This window comes from Manacus candei, unplaced genomic scaffold (assembly GCF_025592945.1).
Source record: "Manacus candei isolate 608988 ecotype Guabito, Panama unplaced genomic scaffold, ASM2559294v1 h1tg000037l, whole genome shotgun sequence".
NCBI classification, from domain to species: Eukaryota; Metazoa; Chordata; class Aves; order Passeriformes; family Pipridae; genus Manacus; species Manacus candei.
In genome coordinates, this window is record NW_026138085.1 from 9,794,068 (window position 1) to 9,811,482 (window position 17,415).

General features: G+C 67.1%; 2 protein-coding genes across 5 annotated transcripts; one reads left to right on the forward strand and one right to left on the reverse strand.

The window, feature by feature from the left end:
• The first annotated feature begins 591 nt into the window (after positions 1-591).
• Positions 592-6,118, forward strand: PRR7 (proline rich 7, synaptic). 3 transcript variants are annotated; one of them, XM_051793539.1, is made up of 3 exons: positions 592-1,582; positions 4,717-5,357; positions 5,460-6,118. In XM_051793539.1, the coding sequence occupies exons 2-3, from the start codon at positions 5,057-5,059 to the stop codon at positions 5,873-5,875; spliced, it is 717 nt and encodes a 238-aa protein (XP_051649499.1). In that variant the 5' UTR covers positions 592-1,582; positions 4,717-5,056; the 3' UTR covers positions 5,876-6,118. The 3 variants fall into 3 exon arrangements, with proteins under 3 accessions (XP_051649499.1, XP_051649500.1, XP_051649498.1); XM_051793540.1 differs by having other exon boundaries at positions 5,487-6,118; XM_051793538.1 differs by having other exon boundaries at positions 4,717-6,118.
• Positions 6,119-6,195: 77 nt separating this feature from the next.
• Positions 6,196-17,415, reverse strand: DBN1 (drebrin 1). Of its 2 annotated transcripts, XM_051793917.1 has the most exons (15): positions 17,227-17,415; positions 13,088-13,143; positions 12,875-12,987; positions 12,615-12,689; positions 12,392-12,538; positions 12,153-12,230; positions 11,913-12,064; positions 11,694-11,757; positions 11,524-11,583; positions 11,254-11,368; positions 9,980-10,117; positions 8,781-8,912; positions 7,189-7,751; positions 7,004-7,106; positions 6,196-6,918 (listed from the first exon to the last, which is right to left on the reverse strand). In XM_051793917.1, exons 1-15 carry the CDS (start codon positions 17,310-17,312, stop codon positions 6,848-6,850), a joined length of 1,953 nt encoding a protein of 650 aa, XP_051649877.1. In that variant the 5' UTR covers positions 17,313-17,415; the 3' UTR covers positions 6,196-6,847. The 2 variants fall into 2 exon arrangements, with proteins under 2 accessions (XP_051649877.1, XP_051649878.1); XM_051793918.1 differs by lacking the exon at positions 9,980-10,117.

A 17,415-nucleotide genomic window follows, 5' to 3' on the forward strand; every position in this document is an offset into this window, starting at 1 on the left:
TAGGCCATATGGCATTGGTGGTTGTAAGGAGGGGAGCAGAGACCCCTGTTTCTGGGCTGCCATGGGCCCTGCTGGTGCTCATGCCCTGCAGGGAAGCAGGGGTTGCCCTGCAGGGCAAGGGCTCGTGCTGGTTGAGCCCTGGGTGCCACGGGTGGCCATCAGTGGCTTCTGCTGCATGGTTTGGGTCATTGTGGGGGCATGACAGGTACAAGGCCTTGTACTGTTGGGATGCTCATGTCTGGTGTGGTCCCCTCCTAGGCTGTCACAGGTGTGCTGTGGGGCTGGGACAGAGTCCTGCTGCCCTCTGGTCACTGTGCATCGCTGCTTTGGGAGGCCACCTCGTACCAGCACATGGTGCTTGTCCTGGTTTTCACAGGGATAGAGTTAATTTAGCCCAAGGAACAGCCCCTCGAAGGGGGGAACACTGTGGGGTGATGTGGGTGAGGGTCACAACAGTCACCAGGGGGGAGCAGGAAAAAGGGGGCAGCCTGGATGGGGTGTGCAAGGTGGATTTGGGGTCCAGGGCTGGCAGCAGCGGCGACAGCTTTGTGCGCAGCGCGGGGGGGCCACACGCAGCTGCACTGGGATGAGAATAGCAAGTGCTGCTGGTAGCTAGGGAACAGTTGCTATGGGAGCAGGCCGAGGAGGAGTTCTCACACTCAAAAGGGGCATCTTGGGGTAAAATCCAGGAATTTTCTGCAGCCATGGAAGGAAGGAAGACAGGCAGGGGGATGGGGAGTGCTTGGAGATTGCTGTTCCCACCACGCCGGTCGGGATGCTTGTGCCGCCCTCCTGGCAATGCCTGGGCCATGACACGCTGGCACCAAGGTCCCAGGGTCACCAGCATGTTCGTGTACCTGTCACAAGTCAGGGTGGCTCTGGGGCAGAGCTGGGGGGTGAGAAGAGCCATGGCCAGCCCTAAGCAGGGCAGGGAATGGGTTCTGCCTGTCCCCAGCTCCCCCTGCCCCACGGTGCCTCAGCATCTGGGGGATGTTTCATCCCCATCCCTGTCCTTGCTGGGGGGTAGCAACATGCAGTTGTAGGGATGCTGGTGTATGGCCACAGCTGGAGCAGGTGGATCTGGACCCCACATACACAGGTGAGCTCTGGGTGGGTCCTGAGGGCCTTGGGCAGTGCCCTGTGCTGTAGGGCTGTGGCGGCAGCTCCACAAACCATTTTCAGGGGTGAAGGATGCTCTCAGCTGTTGCCTGGGCAACGGCTCCTCCTCCAGCCCACCATGTGGCTCGGGGAGCGCTCCCCCGCCTGCCTCCCCCCGCCACCGTGGGGAAGGGGACGGGAAGGGGAAGGGGAAGGCAGCTCCCGGCCCCCGGCACTGGCGGGGCCGGAGGCCTGGCTCCCTTCACCCACCCTTGGCCTGGCCTGACAATGCCCGCAGGGCCTGCCATGCCCCCCACCTCCGTGATGCCCATGCCTCAAGGGAGCACCCCAGCCCCTCCGCATGGCCGCGGCCCCCTGCCCACCCTGGGTGCTGCTGGGGCACCCCCACAACTGTCGAGCCGGCGCTGCCCAGCTGCCACGGCCGTGCTGTGAGGTCGGATCGCAGGAGGCGAATTCCAGCAAGGTGAGTCGGGGCCAGAGCCAAGGGGTACGGGGGACACATGGCCACTGTGGCCCTGCTGCGAGCTAGGTGGTGGAGCTTGGCCAGCTGCCGGAGCTGTTATGCCTGGCTGTGGCGGGAGCAGATTGCCAGTGGATTCCCCAGGTCATCCCCTGGCCAGGAGGGAGGAAGTCCTTCCGGCCAGGCCCCGGCAGAACAATGCGCCGTGTGTGCAGCCGCAGCGGGCACCCGGCACCCTGCCCACGGGGAGGAAGCGGCGGCGGGGTCATGGCCTGCATGGGGCACCCACACCTTGTCACCCACCCAGCATCCAGCTCAGTTCTGCCCCATAACAATGCTGCCCTGCTCCTGCCACAGCCCCAGGGTGCAGTGAAGGGACAGTGAGGACTCTTGCCCCCAAGCGTGGTGCAGTCCCAGGGAACCAGAGCAGTCTCCCAGGAGTGCCACGACCACTAGCCTCAGTCACAGCAGAGAAGAGCTGGTGACAACCCCCCAATAGCAAATGGCTGAGGGAGCCCTAGCAACAAGGGACAGTTGCTCATGCCAGGCTGGCGAGGGGTTTGCTCTGGGGTACGGCAGCCCCAAAAGAGCAGGGTGACCCCAGAACAGACTCATGTCTCCCGGTGCCACTTCTGTCCCTTGCTGTCCTGGGGGCCAGGCTGGCACCACTGCCCCACAGAACCACTCGTCCCACTGCAGTGCCTGGGAGAGGCTGTAGAGGTGCCCGTTAAGGTCTTGCCAGCGGCTGGGCTGCCCTCCCTGCTGATGTCCCTGCGCCGGCCTGGCCGTCACCCTGGGGAGCACTTGGTTATCACCCCCTGAGGAAGATCTGTATGGCCCTGGGGGAGCGGGTGATTGCACCCCTGGGCACCCCCGGGCACCCCCGGGCGAGTGCGAGGCCACCGACAGTGGGAGCCCGTGGCACCACCCCACGAGGCATAGCAGGGCCATCACCTCTCCGGACCGGGAGCAGCCACCCGGGGATCCCAGTCCCCCATCCCGTGGGGCTACCGCCGGGGGATACCCCGTCCCTCTCGCCATAGGCATCCCACCGCCGTTCCCCGGGGGCAGGGCGGGGGAATCCCGTGTAAGTGCCGGTCTCCCCGCCGGTAGCCCCCGCGCGGCGGCGGGTCCCGGGGCGGGGGGCGCGGGGGGCCCGCGGGTCCCTCCCCGAGCCGAGGGCGGGGCGGAGCGGCGGGGCGGGAGCCCGGGCGGGCGGGGCGGCGCGCGGCGGCGGCGCGGGAGCGCTCACCGGAGACAAAGGCAGCGCCGGGAGGCGGCGGCGGTGCCGCGCACCGGGCGCGCACCGGGCCCCCTCCCCCGCCGCCCTATGGAGCCGCCGCCCGCCGCCTGAGCCACGTGCGCCGCCGCCGCCGGTAACGGGAGCCGCGGAGGGAGCGGGCGCGGCGCCTCCGCCTGTTGCGCGGTGCGGGGGCAACGGGGCCGGGGCGGGGGCGGGCGGGGCCGCCGCCACCGGGGACCGCGGCGGGGGCGCGCGGCGCGTACCGAGGCGCGCATCTCCGGTCTGGCCTCGGCGGGCGCGCGCCCCGGGGGAGGAGGAGGATGAGGAGGATGAGGAAGGGGTGCCGCGCCCGGCACCGAGAGCGGGGAGGTTCCCCGCCGGGGTGTCACCCTCCCGGCGGAGGCACCGGGCAGGGATGCGACGCGGGTAGCGGGGCCCAGGCCGCGGCCGGGGGCAGCGGGGCGGCCCGGGGGTACCGGCGGGGCCCGGCTTGGCACCCGCTCCGCTCCCCGCCCGGTATGAGTGTCTCCGGCCCGGCCCCGCTCCTCCCCCAGCCCGCAAGTCCCCGGCAGCCCCGCTCCCCCCGCACGCCCCAGCTGCGAACGCCCCCGGTCCGCGGCGCCGCCAGCCAGCCCTGCACCGCTTCCTGGTGTCCCCCCGGCCGTCATCCCGGATCTCGACCCATGGCCCTTCCCGCACGGTGCCCCCCTCCCCGGGGATGCCCAGGCTGCCGGCGCGGAGCCTGTTGCAGCCGCGGCTGGTGAGCCCTGCCTGCACCCCGTGGCCTCAGCCGGGCAGCGGGGACCCCCTCCCCATACACCCACATCGCAGCACTGCCTCTACCCACGCGTTTGTCTGCCTGATGGAGCAGCCCCCACTGCCTGCCAGTGGCCAGGGCCCCTGACCCCTTCCTTCTCCATTGCTCCTTCCTTCCCCATTGCTTCTTCCTTCCCCATCACTCCTTCCTTCCGCCGGGCTCGGCCCTCCGGCCCTGCCAGCACCCTCAGCACCTGGTGGCACTGCCGTCCCCCTTGCCGGCAGCGTGGCCCTGGCCCGCGGGGTGGTCGAGCACCCCGCACCCCTTCGGCTGTCTCTGAGCAGAGCCACACGAGTGGTCTCCCAGCCCTCGGCTGCCACCGCTCCATGCTCACCCTCCTCCTTGCTGCCGAGCCCGTTTTCTCCCACACCACCACAATGAGAATCCTGATGGGTGCTTACTTGCCTACCTGCGAGCACCCATGGGTGCTGCTCCCTGCGCACTGAGGGGCACACCTGCCCCTGGTACACACCATTGTCATTCGGTGCTGGGTTGGACATGGCTGAGCTATCACCCTGTCTGAAGGCTGGGACCTGGCAGGGGTGATGGTTCCCATCCTCACCACCCCTTAGCCCTGCATTGCTGTGTTGAGGTGCCACCATCCCCTGAGCCCCCCTCGGGTGGCTGCGAGGCCAGCGATGGCCACAGTGCACGTGCTCTTGCAAGCGCCACGTGCCACAGGCAACTGGCAGCTCTGCACATCCCTCATTCTCCCTGGGGCACCCCAGGGCACCCCACTGTGAGGCAGCACAGGGATGAATGAGCTGCCTGGGCTCGGCAGCCAATTTGGGGTGTGCTGGGTGAGCAGGGAAAGGGGATCCCAGTGGGCACCCCATGATCTGAAAGGTCAGGACCAGAGCATCCGTCTCCTGCCCCAGAGTTCCCAGCAGTGCTGTGGAGGGGTTCTGGGTGGGGGGTGCAGGTTTGCAGCCATGGAGGCAATGATGGGGTGCATGAGGGGGGCCAGGCACGCTTCCCCTCCGGCTGCGGGCACTGCAGCGCATGTAGAGCGAGTCACCATGGGAACAGGGCGTCCACGTTTCTGTGTCGCTCACGCTCGCGTCTGTCTCGTTGCAGGGCCCCCACCCCGGCGGTCCCCCCCAGCGATGGGCAGCAGGACCCTGCCATTCCCATCCCCCCACCGCCCGCCCCGCCGGCCCCCCGCCCCGCCGCCCGCCCAGCGCACCCACGCCTGACCCACCCGCTCCAGCCCCCCCCAGCTCTATGGCAAGGATGGACCCCTGACGGCAGGCACCCGCGGGCCAGAGGAGACGGCGCCGGGCACAGCCCGGGGAGATGCCCTCGGCGGCCCTGACAGCATCGGGTCCTCCCTGACCCTGCCGCCGCCCTGAGCATCCCGTCCCCCACCCCGAGGGCAGGGAAAGGCGGGGGCCTCCCCCCGGGTCCGGCAGTCAAGATGGTGATGTCCCAGGGCACCTACACCTTCCTCACCTGCTTTGCGGGCTTCTGGCTCATCTGGGGCCTCATCGTGCTGCTGTGCTGCTTCTGCAGCTACCTGCGGCGGCGGGTGAAGCGGCAGCAGGAGGAGCGGCTGCGGGAGCAGAGCCTGCGCGCGCTGGAGATGGAGCCACTGCACTATGAGGGTTACAGGGGCAGCCCCCCCGGCATCGCCATTCCCCACCGCCTCCGCCTCGACCCCCACCATCATCATCACCCCCACCACATCCCACCCCCCCGGCCCTGGAGCTGCCGGCACGGTAAGGAGCAGGGAGGGGCTCTCGCATCCCCGGAGCACGTGCCTCCCCCTGTTTTGGGGGGGATACGACGTGAGAGCCAGAGCACAGCGCTGACGGCAGCAGGGGTCCGGGGGGGGCTTTGCCTTGCAGAGTCAGACCTGTCAAAGCCGCCGTGCTATGAGGAAGCTCTGTTGATGGCAGAGCCCCCCCCACCATACAGCGAGGTGCTGATGGACACACGGGGGCTCTACCGCAAAATCAACGCCCCTTTCCTGAGCCACGAGCGGCTGGAGAAGCAGGAGCAGCCCCCCAGCTACAAACCACTTTTCCTCGATGCCAGCTATGGTTCGGCGCTGCACCTGCCCCGCTCTGCCAGCCCTGGCCCTGCCTGCCCGGACCTCTACCTGCAGCAGGAGTGCTCCCCACGCATGTTTCCCAGCTGGACGGACTCGGAGCTCAGCAGCAGGGACACCTACGAGCCAGGACCCTGGCACCTCCCGGTCTCCATGCCCCTCTTCGGCAGGACTACCGCTGTGTAACGGCAGCTGCGGGGGACCCCCGGACCTTGCCATGCACCTGGGGGGTGGGTGGTTTTGATTGCCCATGTCACCTCGGGGACACCCGCCCCGGCGCGGGCCATCGCCGCCGGCGCGGAAGGGGCTGGTTCCCCGTCTGGCCCCCGCCAGCCCCCCCATGGCCGGGGTCACTGGGGACCCGGACTCTGCTCTGTTTCTTAAATTTTTTGTTTGTTACAGTTTGAGAATAAAAGTTTGTGGCTCGGGTTTGCCTCCCGGCAGGCTGGCATCATGGGACCCCCACACCTCTCCCAGCCCTCCCTGCCCCCCCAGCAGGCTGCAGCCCCCGTGGGAGACGCTTTATTTATTAACAGACATGAGCACACTGCCGGTACAGAACTTGTGCTTTCCAAAAAGTTTCCAAGGGGAACAGGGGGAGAGGGGCCAAGCAGGGGCCAAGCAGGAGGGGATGGGGCTCCCAGCAAGGAGAGAGTCGGGAAGGGGTAAAAGCCCCCACACCAGCTCCCTGCTGGGATTTGGGGGGGGACGCTGCTGGCCGCAGCCTCGCCTCGGTTGGGTCACTTTATTGCCATATTCATTTATTATTATTATTATTATTATTTCTTTTCTTTGAACTCGTGCAAAGTACTGGGGGACTCCTGGGGGGGCACGAAGAGAACGAGGACCCTGTCCCACAGCCAGGCAGGGGATGCGAGCGTGTGTGTCGTCCCCCCCAAAGGGGCGCTGGGGTATTGGGGGGGGCTGCTAAGGGGGGGCTGGGGGGCTGACACGGCTCCTACCGACAACTTAAAAAAGAGGAGAAGGGGGGGCTGTAAAAGGTGCCCCGGGGCGGGGTTGCAGCGGGGCGGCCCCCACCTGTAGGCCTCATCCTGCGGGGCCCCAGTGGGGTGAGGGGGGGCCCGGCCCCTGGCTGCAGCCCCCTCGTGCCCCGCGCCGGCCGGGGCAGGCTGCCTGCGCCGGCAGCGGGGCCTGGGCTTACAGGGCCCCCCCAAAACTCTCCTCCTCCTCGGGCAGGGGGTCTGCATCCCAGCATGTGATGTCGATCTCTGGAGGACAGGGAGGGGGGAGGGTCAAGATGGCTTGGGGTGCCCCAAGGAGGAACAGACCTCACTCCTCACTGTCCTCACTCACCTGGGGGCTTGTTGTAGAAGACGGGCTGGGGGGCTTTGGCCGACAGCTCCTCAGGGGGGGGCACCTCCTCCTCTTGGGACTGGCTGAAGTAGCCCTCGCTGGCCTGGGGGGGTGGGGGGTAGGTGGTCAGGACCCCCCCAGCCACCCCATCACACCCTGACCTCCCACCCCCCAGTGGTGCTCACCTGCTCCCCACGACCTGGTGTCCCGTCCTTGGGGGCCATCTCCCCATTGGTGATGGGGGGACTCTCTCTGCCCGGACTGTCCTCCTGGGGCACGTGCTGGCAGCCAGGCCCCTGGGACTGAAGGTCCCCCTCGCCAGCTGCTTCATCTTCCTCATCCTCCTGCTCCACGTCGCAGAAGGTGGCAGGGGGCTCAGGCAGCTCGTCCAGGCTCAGCAGGGCCCCCTCCTCAGGCAGTGCGGATGGGGGGGCTTCGGGGACAGGGGCAGCAGGCAGGGGCCAAGCAGCTGGGGGGTTTGCCCCATCACTCTGCCACAGGTCGATGAGGCTCTCGGGGTTGGGAGCCTCCCCAGTCTGAGGCTCGGCGGCCATGGGCAGTGGGGAGGGCTCGGTGGGCTCCAGGGTCACCAGGTCCCCCAGGGCATCACCCCCCGCTGTCCACACCGACCTGGGGCTGCTGGGCTCATCCCCGGGGGGCTCAGTGGCCTTGTCCTCAGGCCCCGGGAAGGGCCAGTGCTGCTCGGGCGTGGCTGGCCCGGGCTCCTGTGCGCTGGGGCTGGGGGACTCTGCAAGGAGGGGACAGCAGTCAGTGGGGACAGACACCCTCATCCACGGCTGGGTGTCACCCAGGAACAGGGCTGCAGCTGGAGGGGATTGGGGATCCTATGGACCGGGCACAATGTGAGGATGCTGCAGGGATGGGTGGGAGTGGCTGTACAAGGAGGGGACTGTGGCATGCACCAGGGGACCAGGAGTGAGTGGACATGGGGAGGGAGCAAGGTGATCCCTTGGGGAGCAGCTGGAAGGCAGAAGGGGCTGTGGAGGAGGCGGGAGAAGGGAAAGCTGGGATGCAAGATGCCACGGGGCCAAGTGGGGATGCAGCAGGGACACATGGCGCCAGCAGCAGAACTGGCTTGGATGCAGTGGGGTACAGTGGGGCAGAGGGGATGCACAGGGGGATGCAGCAGCCCTGGCAAGGATGGTACAGTGGGACAGTGCAGATAGGGCAGCATCGCACTGGGATGTGCAGCAGGGACAGCCAGCATGTACGGAGCACGGGGAATGCACTGGAGATGGGGGGGATGCATGACGGAGGCTGCAGCAGAGACAGCAGGGATGCACTGGTCTCAGGAAATGCACTGGAGGCAGCAGGGATGCAGCAATGACAGTAGGGCTGCACTGGGGGATGCAGCAGAGACGGTGGGGATGCAGCGGCACAGAACAGCAGGTACGGCGGGGATGTGCTGGGGGACACAGCAGAGACGGTGGGAATAGGCCAAGGGGTACAGGCAGGACAGCACGGATGCACTGAGCAATGCAAAGGCGGTTGGCAGAGCTGCAGGGGGGGCTGCAGCAGAGCCAGGGGGGCTGCAGCAGGGAATGTGCTGTGGGACACAGCAGAGATGGCAGGGATATGCTGAGGGATGCAGATGGGACAGCACAGATGCACTGAGCAATGCACGGGCAGTTGGCAGGGCTGCAGGGGGGGCTGCAGCAGAGCCAGAAGGTTGCAGTGGGGGATGCACCGTGGGAAACCACAGGGGTGGGCCCAGGCAGCCCTGGGCAGGGGGAGGCAGTGCCAGCCCTGCGCCCACCTTTGGGCGTTGCCGGCGTCTCGTCAGCGGACGCGCGGGTGCCCGGGTCGCCCAGCGGCGTGGCGGCCGGGCTGGGCTCGCAGGGGCTGCAGCCCGCTGCTGAGGCCTTGCGGAAGGCGTCCGACTGGCTGCCTGCAGACAAGGGAGATGGGGTGGCATGGGAGGGCTGCCCACATCGAGGGGGAGACCAGCACCCCAGCACCGCTCCTGCCCCACACCAACCCAGTTGTCAGCTGCCAAATGCACATCACCATGTACCAGTCACCATGTCATCCCTCCTGGGTGGCAGGCAGAGGCTTCTATGGCTGCAGCAACCACCATGACCCCTCCAGGCATCCCTACCACCCCCAGAAGTCCCAGGCCCTGCACCTGCCAGACACGGGGACGGGCAGCCCCGTACCTGCCATGGTGCACACTGGCCCTGCCCACACGTCGCCTAGCTGTGCCCTGGCACTGCCCTGGCACTGCTTTGCCCCTGCAGGTACAGCTTTGTGCCCTGTCACCCATGCCTGGCAGGAGCACAACCCTACATGGCCCCCTGCCTGCCCTTTGGCACAGCTCCACATGATCCAAGGCATCACTTTTTCCATCCCATGCTGCTCCATGGGCACAGTCCTGCATGGTTCAGGGCAGAGATTTCCCATCCCCCTCTGCCCCATGGGCACAGTCATCCCATCCCCTTCTTCCCTATAGGTACAGCCCCACATGATCCTGGGCGCAGCCCTTTCCATCCTATACTGCCCCATGGGCACAGCCCCATATGGTCCTGGGCACAGCCTTTTCCATTCCACACTGCCCCATGAGCACAGTCCTGCATGATCCAGAGCACAGCTGTCCTGTCCCATTTATGCTCCATAGCCAGAGCCCGTCCTGTGCCCCCTCTACCCCATGGGCACAGTCTGCTCCATCCCACCACAGAGCATCAACTCCCCAGGCATCGCTCTGCCCTGTCCCCATCTGACCCACGGGCACAGCCTGCCCAACACCCCCTCCCCAGGGGCACAGCCCCAGCAGGGCATGCCGAGTGCCCAGGGGTGTGGGCACGGTCCTGCCTGGGTGCCCGTCCCCCTCAGGGTGCCCACAGGAGGGGCGATGCCTCCGCTGTTGGTCCGGTGTGCCGTGGGGCTGGGGGGCTCTGGGGCAGCTGCCCACGGCTCGGCCCCCCGGAGCTGTGTGCCCGCGAGCTCCCAGCTACCTACATGGGAAGAAAGAGGAGAGATTTGGGGTGCGGTGGCAGGTGATATAGGGGAAGGGGGTCCGCGGGGGGGAGGAGGAGGAGGAGGAGGAAGAAGGCGGCCCACTGTCAGCTGTCTTTATGAAAGGACAGTGAAGACGACCTGTGAGAGAAAGACAGACGGACGGACAGACGGAGAGAGAGAAAGAGAGATGGGTCAGTCCCTGCTCAGCACAGTTATGGTGGGGCTGGAGCATCAGGGCACCGGGATGGGAGGCCAGACGGATGGGAGGCAACACCGACAGCATGGCAGGAGAATGGCAGGAGAAGAGGATGGAAAGGCAGCAGGACAGAAAGATGGGAGGTAGCACTGCCTGGTCAGGGGAGGAGAGAGGCCAGAACACGGTCGTGGGACCAACTATGTGCTCAGGCACAGCACAACCCCACAGCGTGAATCTACGGCACAACCCACAGCACAGCCCTATGGCACAGCCCACAGCACTGCCCCAAGGCACAGCACCACAGCACAACCCCACAGCACAGCCCCACGGCACAGCCCATGGCACAACCCATGGCAAAACACCACAGCAAGGACACACATCACAGGCTCCCTCCTGGCACAGCCACCCCAGCACAGCACCATGACACGGCCCCACGGCCGGAGGCACTCACCAGGACAGCCAGCCCCTGCCCAAGAGCCATAAAAACAATTCCGGGGCTGGACCCCAGACTGTGGGGCAGCCTGGTCTCTCCATGGGGCACCCCCTGCCAGCTGGCAGCACACTGAGTGCCCCACATCTGCCTCACTCACTCCTGCCCCTTTTAGCTGTCATCATGGGACGTGTTCCCAAGCAATCCCTGGACCTCCAGCTGTCTCTCCTGCTGTACCAACCACGCACCCAACCCGGCTGCTGGTGCAGTGCTGTGACAGGTGAGCGGACGACACTGAGCAGGGAGCAGGGTGAGCCCCCTTTTGCTGAAAACACCCCGACATCCAGCCCTGCCAAGCTGCCCCAGCTGCAGGGGCCACGTGATTTGCGGTGGCAGCAGCGGTGATAGTGGGAGTGATGGTGGCACAGCAGGGGAGGATGACCCCTACCATCCTTGTGACCTTGGCACCCAGAACCACGGTGCCAGGGATGGCAAAGGGTACACACCCCCCTCCCCCCATTGCATCCCTCGTCCCTCAACATCCCACTGTGACTTGTTGGGCTGTGACACCACACTCACCTGCTCCACAGGCCCCCTTAGTCTCTCAGTGCCCACCCCCCTGCCCACAGCCCCCCCTCAGCCCCTCACCTGTCCTGTGGCTGCCTGGTGAGACAGCATCGCTGCTGCCCGATGCCACTCGCTCCTGCTGCTTGAAGAAATCCCGAGGGTTGTCGGGTCTCTGAGCAATGATGGCAGCAGCCTCCTGTGTGGATGGGGGAGGCTGAGCCCCACTGCCCTGGTGGTGTGGGGCTGTGGGACCACCCCCCATGCACCCCCGAGCTGCATCCCCATCCAGCTGTAGGCACTACTGGCTGGAGAGTGAGGACCAGCACCAGGCATGGCCATCACTGCACTCACCTCCACCTCCGACTCCGATTTTCTGAACTGCTGCCTGTCATCCTCTTCTTGCTGGTCCCCCTGGAAAGAGATGCAACATCACCTCCCAAGCTCTGGGATGTCCTGGGCATCCAGCTGGGAAAATTCCTTCCCTGGGGGGATGCCCAGTGGCAGTCCCGACTCCAACTTACAAAGATGGACTGCTCCTTCAGGCGCTGCCGGGCCTCCTCCGCCTCCATGCTCTGCTGCTTCCGCCTGCCGTGGGGGCACGGGGGAGAGACGCTGGGCACCGGCTCCTGCCAGTCCCTGCCCCAACCCCACCCCATGAGGGACACCCATGTGCCCACCCAGCCACTTGCAGCATGTGCTCAGCCATCCCACACCCGCATCCCACCCAGCCCCTGCCGTGCCTGTGCTCCTCGATCTGCTCCTCCCGCTCCCGGTAGCGCCGCTCCCTCTCCTCCTGCTCCAGCCGCTCCTGCTCCATCCGTTCCTGCTCAAACCGCAGCCGGGCATCCAGAGCCTTTTTCCGCTCTTCTTCCTTACGCAATTCCTCCTCTTTCTGATTGGGGGGGGGGATGAATGAGAGGGCTGCTCATCACTCACCCTGCCTGCTCCCAGGGGCTACCGGCTGCTCCCCCATACCCCACCTTGGCCTGTTCCCAGAACTGCTCCCGGTTGAGCCGCTTCATCTCCACGGTGGCGTCAGTTTTCTGGTAAGTGGTGCCCTGGGACAGAGGAGAGGCGGGGGGGGTGGAGGGGCTGGGATCAGCGAGGGGGGATGACAGTAAGCAGCACACAGGGTGAGGGGCTGTGGCAGACAGGAGCCCCAGGCGGGAGGGATGCCCCAGACCCGCCACCATCGCCATCACTGCCATAGGGACATTACCACGGGCTCGGCGTTCTCGTCCTCGCGCAGCCGCAGGCGGTGCAGCACCGGGCTGGAGACACGGGCCAGCCCGTTGGAGAGCCGCTGCCCGATGGCCCCTGGGTCAATGTCCTCCACACTGCTGGCATTGACGATGACATCGACACCCTGGGGAGGACAAGCAGCCATCAGGGTTCAGCATTGGTGCCCCAGCGGCATCATCCCTCTCCCCAGCATCACCCACCTGGAAGAACTCGGCAATCTTGGCTACATGGCTTGCGCAGGCGCATTTGCGGGCATCTGGTACATCCTCGCCCACCTGTGGCAGCCAGGGAGGGGCTGAGCCAGGAGGGGCAGCAGGGTGACCCCCACCCCACTGACCACCACGGGACAGCAGGACTGTGAGGCACCTGTACCCCCCTGGCCACCTCCAGCTCCTTGCTCATACCCAGCCATTCCCCATGGGCACAGCCCCCCCTCAGCATGGCCCCCACACACACTCACCCAGTTGACGAGTACGTATTTGGGGAGCACGGCCTGGGGGTCCTTGACGCTGCAGAAGCCATACATCACCTTCTGGATCTCAAAGTGGCCAGAAAGCTCCAGCAAACCTCCACCTGGCACAGCACTGTCAGCTCACGTCCACCCAGCACCAGGAATGGGTGCCAGGGAAAACACTGGCAGAGCCAAGTCAGTGGAGGGGACAGAGGACCTTACCTCCTGACGCTGCCAGCTTCAGGTCATCAGAGCCATCCTCATACGTGTAGAGGGCCCTGGGGAGACAGTGTGGGTGAGCCACAGCCAGAGCAAGTGTGAGGAGGCCCCCTCATCTCCCCTTCCTGGTCACACTGAGGTCAGGGCAGGCTCTGGGGGACCGGCTGGTCCCCAGGCTACCACATAGCCACACCAAGCCTTTGTCCATCACCATCATCAAGGGCCAGGCAACCAGGCAGGGTGGGCAGGATGTGGGGCAGGTCTCATCCACCCATCCTTGCTGGTAGCCACAGAGCAGGGGCAGAAGTTTTGGGGACAGAATGGTCACTTGGGCACAGGGACCCACTGACTGCTGTGCCACAAGCCACCACAGCCTCACAGCTCTTTGCACACCCATCCCTGTCCCCCCACGACCCTGGCAGCTAGTGACCAGGTTTGGGGACAGCCCCGTGCCCCCGGTAGGAACCCAGAGCTGCTCACGTGCCCGTCTGCGTGAGCCGCCAGCCCAGCAGGCACCAGGCTGGGGGAGGACGCCGGAGCACCATCAGCAGCAAATCAATGTGCCGCCGGGGTGTGATGGGGCCGTCATGGAGACTGTTCCTTGGAAACCGTTCCCAGCTGATGGGAAACCCCCTGTCGCTCCCACCGTGCCCTGGCCAGCCCCCCTGGGGGCTCCACGGGGACCCCCACCAGCCTGCACCTCCCCAGGGGCACACAGCCAGCAACGGAGGGGGAACCACGCATGCCAAATTGATCCAGGGCGGGTGGGCGAGGGGATGGATGTCGCTAGGCAACCAGCATCCTCCATCACCATGGCAACACCCCCCTATCCCAGCTGGGATGAAGCTCGCCCTGATGACGAGGTGATTAGTGAAGGGGAGTGGGGGAGGCAGGCAGGCAGTGGGGACCTGCGGGGCCTGGCAGGCACCCAAACCTGCCTGCCACCGTCACGCGCTGCACCCGGAAAGCCGGGGCCGCCCGTGCTGGATCCCCCACATCCCTGCACCACGGCTCTGCCGATCAGCATTCGGCTGGTGGTGCCCACACAGCACTTATTCAAATCCCTGTGGTGCCGGGCAGAGCTGTCCTCACCCGAGCTCACAGCTTCCAGCCACAGCCTGGGGGACAGGAATCGAGGGTCCTATGGACACAACCACCCCCAAAACAGGGCCATGCCTGGAGCTAAAAAGCAGGGGGAAGGCAGGCAGGTGCCTAACAGGAAGAGGGCCTCCCTCCGACTCCAGCACCCGCCGCCCCCCAAGCCCCTGGCAGCCAGCCGCAGATAATTGCACCAACAAGATTGACTTTAATCCGCACATCCCGATCCCGCTAATCAGCCGCCCCAGCCGGCGCCAGCTTCCTGGCCTGGAACAGCTGCAAAGTGCCGTCTGTGATGCCTGTGCTGGGGAAGGGTGGCAAATGTAGCCCCTGATCCCCCAGGAATGGGGGAGGACAGCAGCAGTTTGGGGGAGCGCAGGGCCGCGGGGTGGAGGCTGGCAGGGTGGGATGCAGCCGCCTGCAGATGGGAGGAAAGAAGTAGGGCAGAGCCACAGCATCACTGCCTGGGGAGCCCTGTGGGTGCTGGGGGCATCCACTGCCTCCTCTCCCCCCTGAAACCCTGCCATGCTGGGTGGTATCTGACCACAGGGCTGATGCCTGCACCCAGGGATGCTCCCAGGGCAGCTGGGACTTGCCATGGACACAGCCCAGCAGCACGGCCTGACCCCACACCACATGGAGGTTTCCAGTCCATGGGACAGAGGGGCCATGCTGGGGCCAGCAACATCCCCCCGGGGTGCCCCCAGTGACCCACAGCTCAACAGCATCACCATGACCCCCTGGCTGTGGGGACCAGCTGTGCCACAGCAGGTGCTGGCAGCATCATGCATCATTTACCTCCCTTCCATGGGCTTTAATCCCTCCACCCAACCCATACAGCCCCTTCCTACCCCAAGGTTCCAGGTATGTGGGTCACCCGTGGGTGGAGGTGGCCCATGCAGCCCAGGGAGGGCTCCCTGTAGGGGGGGGGGCTCCAGCAAGGATCTCCCATCACTCCATCAAGGAGAGCACGGCCCCATTGCCCTTGCATGGCCCCGCTGCTCACTGGAGCAGGCACAGCAGTACCTCTGGGTGCCAGCAGCCAGGGCTCCCGCAGCAGCCCACCCCCCACGCCATGGCAGGGTCACATGGCCCCAGCCTCCCCTCCCAGCCCCAGAACATGTGTTTCCAATGTAGCTGGGAGCTCCAGGGAGTCGGCGTGCTCAGAAAGCAGCACCAAATTCCTTTCCGATCGAGTAATGGGCCCCAGCAGCCTTCGCGGGGCTGGGCAGGGGGAGGGGATGGTCGGACCCTCCAGGACCGGGCTGGAGCAGGGGGAATCCCAGACTAAACACAGGGATCCCGGCCAGGCAAGAGCGTGGCATCCCCCGGCACTGGCCCAGGACCAGGCTCTGGCGCAGTGTCCTCCCAGACCCTGGCTCAGCGAGGCTGGGCCCCCACCCCGTGGGACTGTTCCCATCACCATGCCCGATGCAGCCCCCCCAACATCACCCCTCATCCCGCACCCCGGCATCGGGCCCTGCAGCGGGGATGCTGGCACCCCGGTGACCATGGGATGGAGCAGCTGGGGACGACGGCAATCTCAGTTCCGAGGACGGGGATGAAGAGGGATCACTGCCCGGCCAGGCTCAACGCTGGAGAGGCGGGGGGGGACCCGGCATCAGCACTCGCCTTCCCGGGAACCGATTTTGCTGCTCTCAGCAGCTTTGGCAGGGACGGCTCCTTTGCAGCGGATGCCGGGAAGCGAGATGTACCCAGAGCTGACAGCTGCCGCCTGGCCGGCAACACGCACGGAGCTTGCCCACAGCGCCCTTGGGCTGCCAGCGGGACCGCGAGGCCCCACGGAGATCGCAGGGCTGGTGGGGACCAGGACCTACCCAGGCCCACACAGCACTACACAGCCCTGTCCAGAGAGCAGGGACCCGGCTAAAGATGGGCGTGTGCCCGGCTGGGTGGTGGGTGCAGCCCATCTGGGCGGTGGGTGCCCCAGCCGTGTGGTGGGTGCATGGTAGCCCCCTCCCTGCCCTCTCCGAGAGCATCATGCACAGCATGCACCCAGCACCCACACTGCCCAGTGCCCCGGCTCTGCCCAGCGAGCTGCACCCTGGTGTACCGGCAGCATCCCCGCACGGCACAGGCACCCTGGGGGGCGATGAGGGGGTCTCGGGGAAGACGGCCCCAGACGGCCCCAGCCAGCCCCACGGCACCAGGGTGGAGTGGGAGATGCGGGTGGGCGCTGGGGGACACGGGCTGGCGGGGGGTGATGCTCCCTGCAGCGGGGCCTGGATCCAGCCGGGCCCCAGCACCGCAGAACCGGGTGCCCTGCACTGGGGGCAGGACAGGCAGGGTAGGCAGCCGAGGGGTCCCACCGGAGAGAGCCACCCCCCATCCCAAGTCTGCAGCAATCCCAGCCCACCGGGGCAATCCCAGGCCAACGCACCGAGGCCCCCCAAGGATGTGGCACCTCCGGAACTTGGGGGATCCGGGGATAGCGGGGCGGCGTGGGATGCTTGGTGCCCCCGCGGTCGCAGGCCTCGCCCCGCCGGGCAGCGGGACCGCCCGCTGTCGGGGCACCGGCGGCGCCGGTCGGGGAGCGAAGCCGGGCTGGGGGCGACCCGATCCCCTCCCCATCTCCCGCCCCCCGGGCGCCCCTGCCCGCGACTCCGGCTCCAGACAATGGCGAGGCACCGGGGCCGGGCCCACCATCGGGGAGCCCCCCGGGGCCCTCCCCGCCGTGCGCGGACCCCCCGTACCCGCCTCTCGCTGCCCGGCGGGGGGTCGCGCCGGGCCGGGCCGGGGGCTCCGGAGGGCGGCGGGTCCCGGCGCTCGCACGTGCCGGCCCGACGCAGACAAAGCGGGGACCGCGCCCTGGCCCGGTGCGGCGGCGGAGGGCAGGTGCGGGCACCGGGGGCGGCGGGCCGGGCACACCCCCCGCCGCCCCGCCCGCCTTTGTGTGCCGGGGCTCCCGGGGACGGCGGGGGGCGCAGCGCGGGGCGCGGCCGGTGTTACCGGGCGGCTCCGTGCACAAAGGGCGGCGGCGGCGGCGGGGACAAAGGGGCGGCGGCGGCGGCGGGCGCGCTCACCAGTCGGTGGGGCTGTCCTCGCCGATCACGTCCTGGTAGGAGGCGAGCAGCTCCAGGCGGTGCGCCGCGAAGCCGACGCCAGCCATGGCAGGGCCGGGATGCTGCCGGGGGACCGGAGGGACCGGCCGCCTGCCCGCCTCCGAGACACTGCCGCAGCGGCCGGGCGGAGGGGCGAGCGGCGGGGAGGCT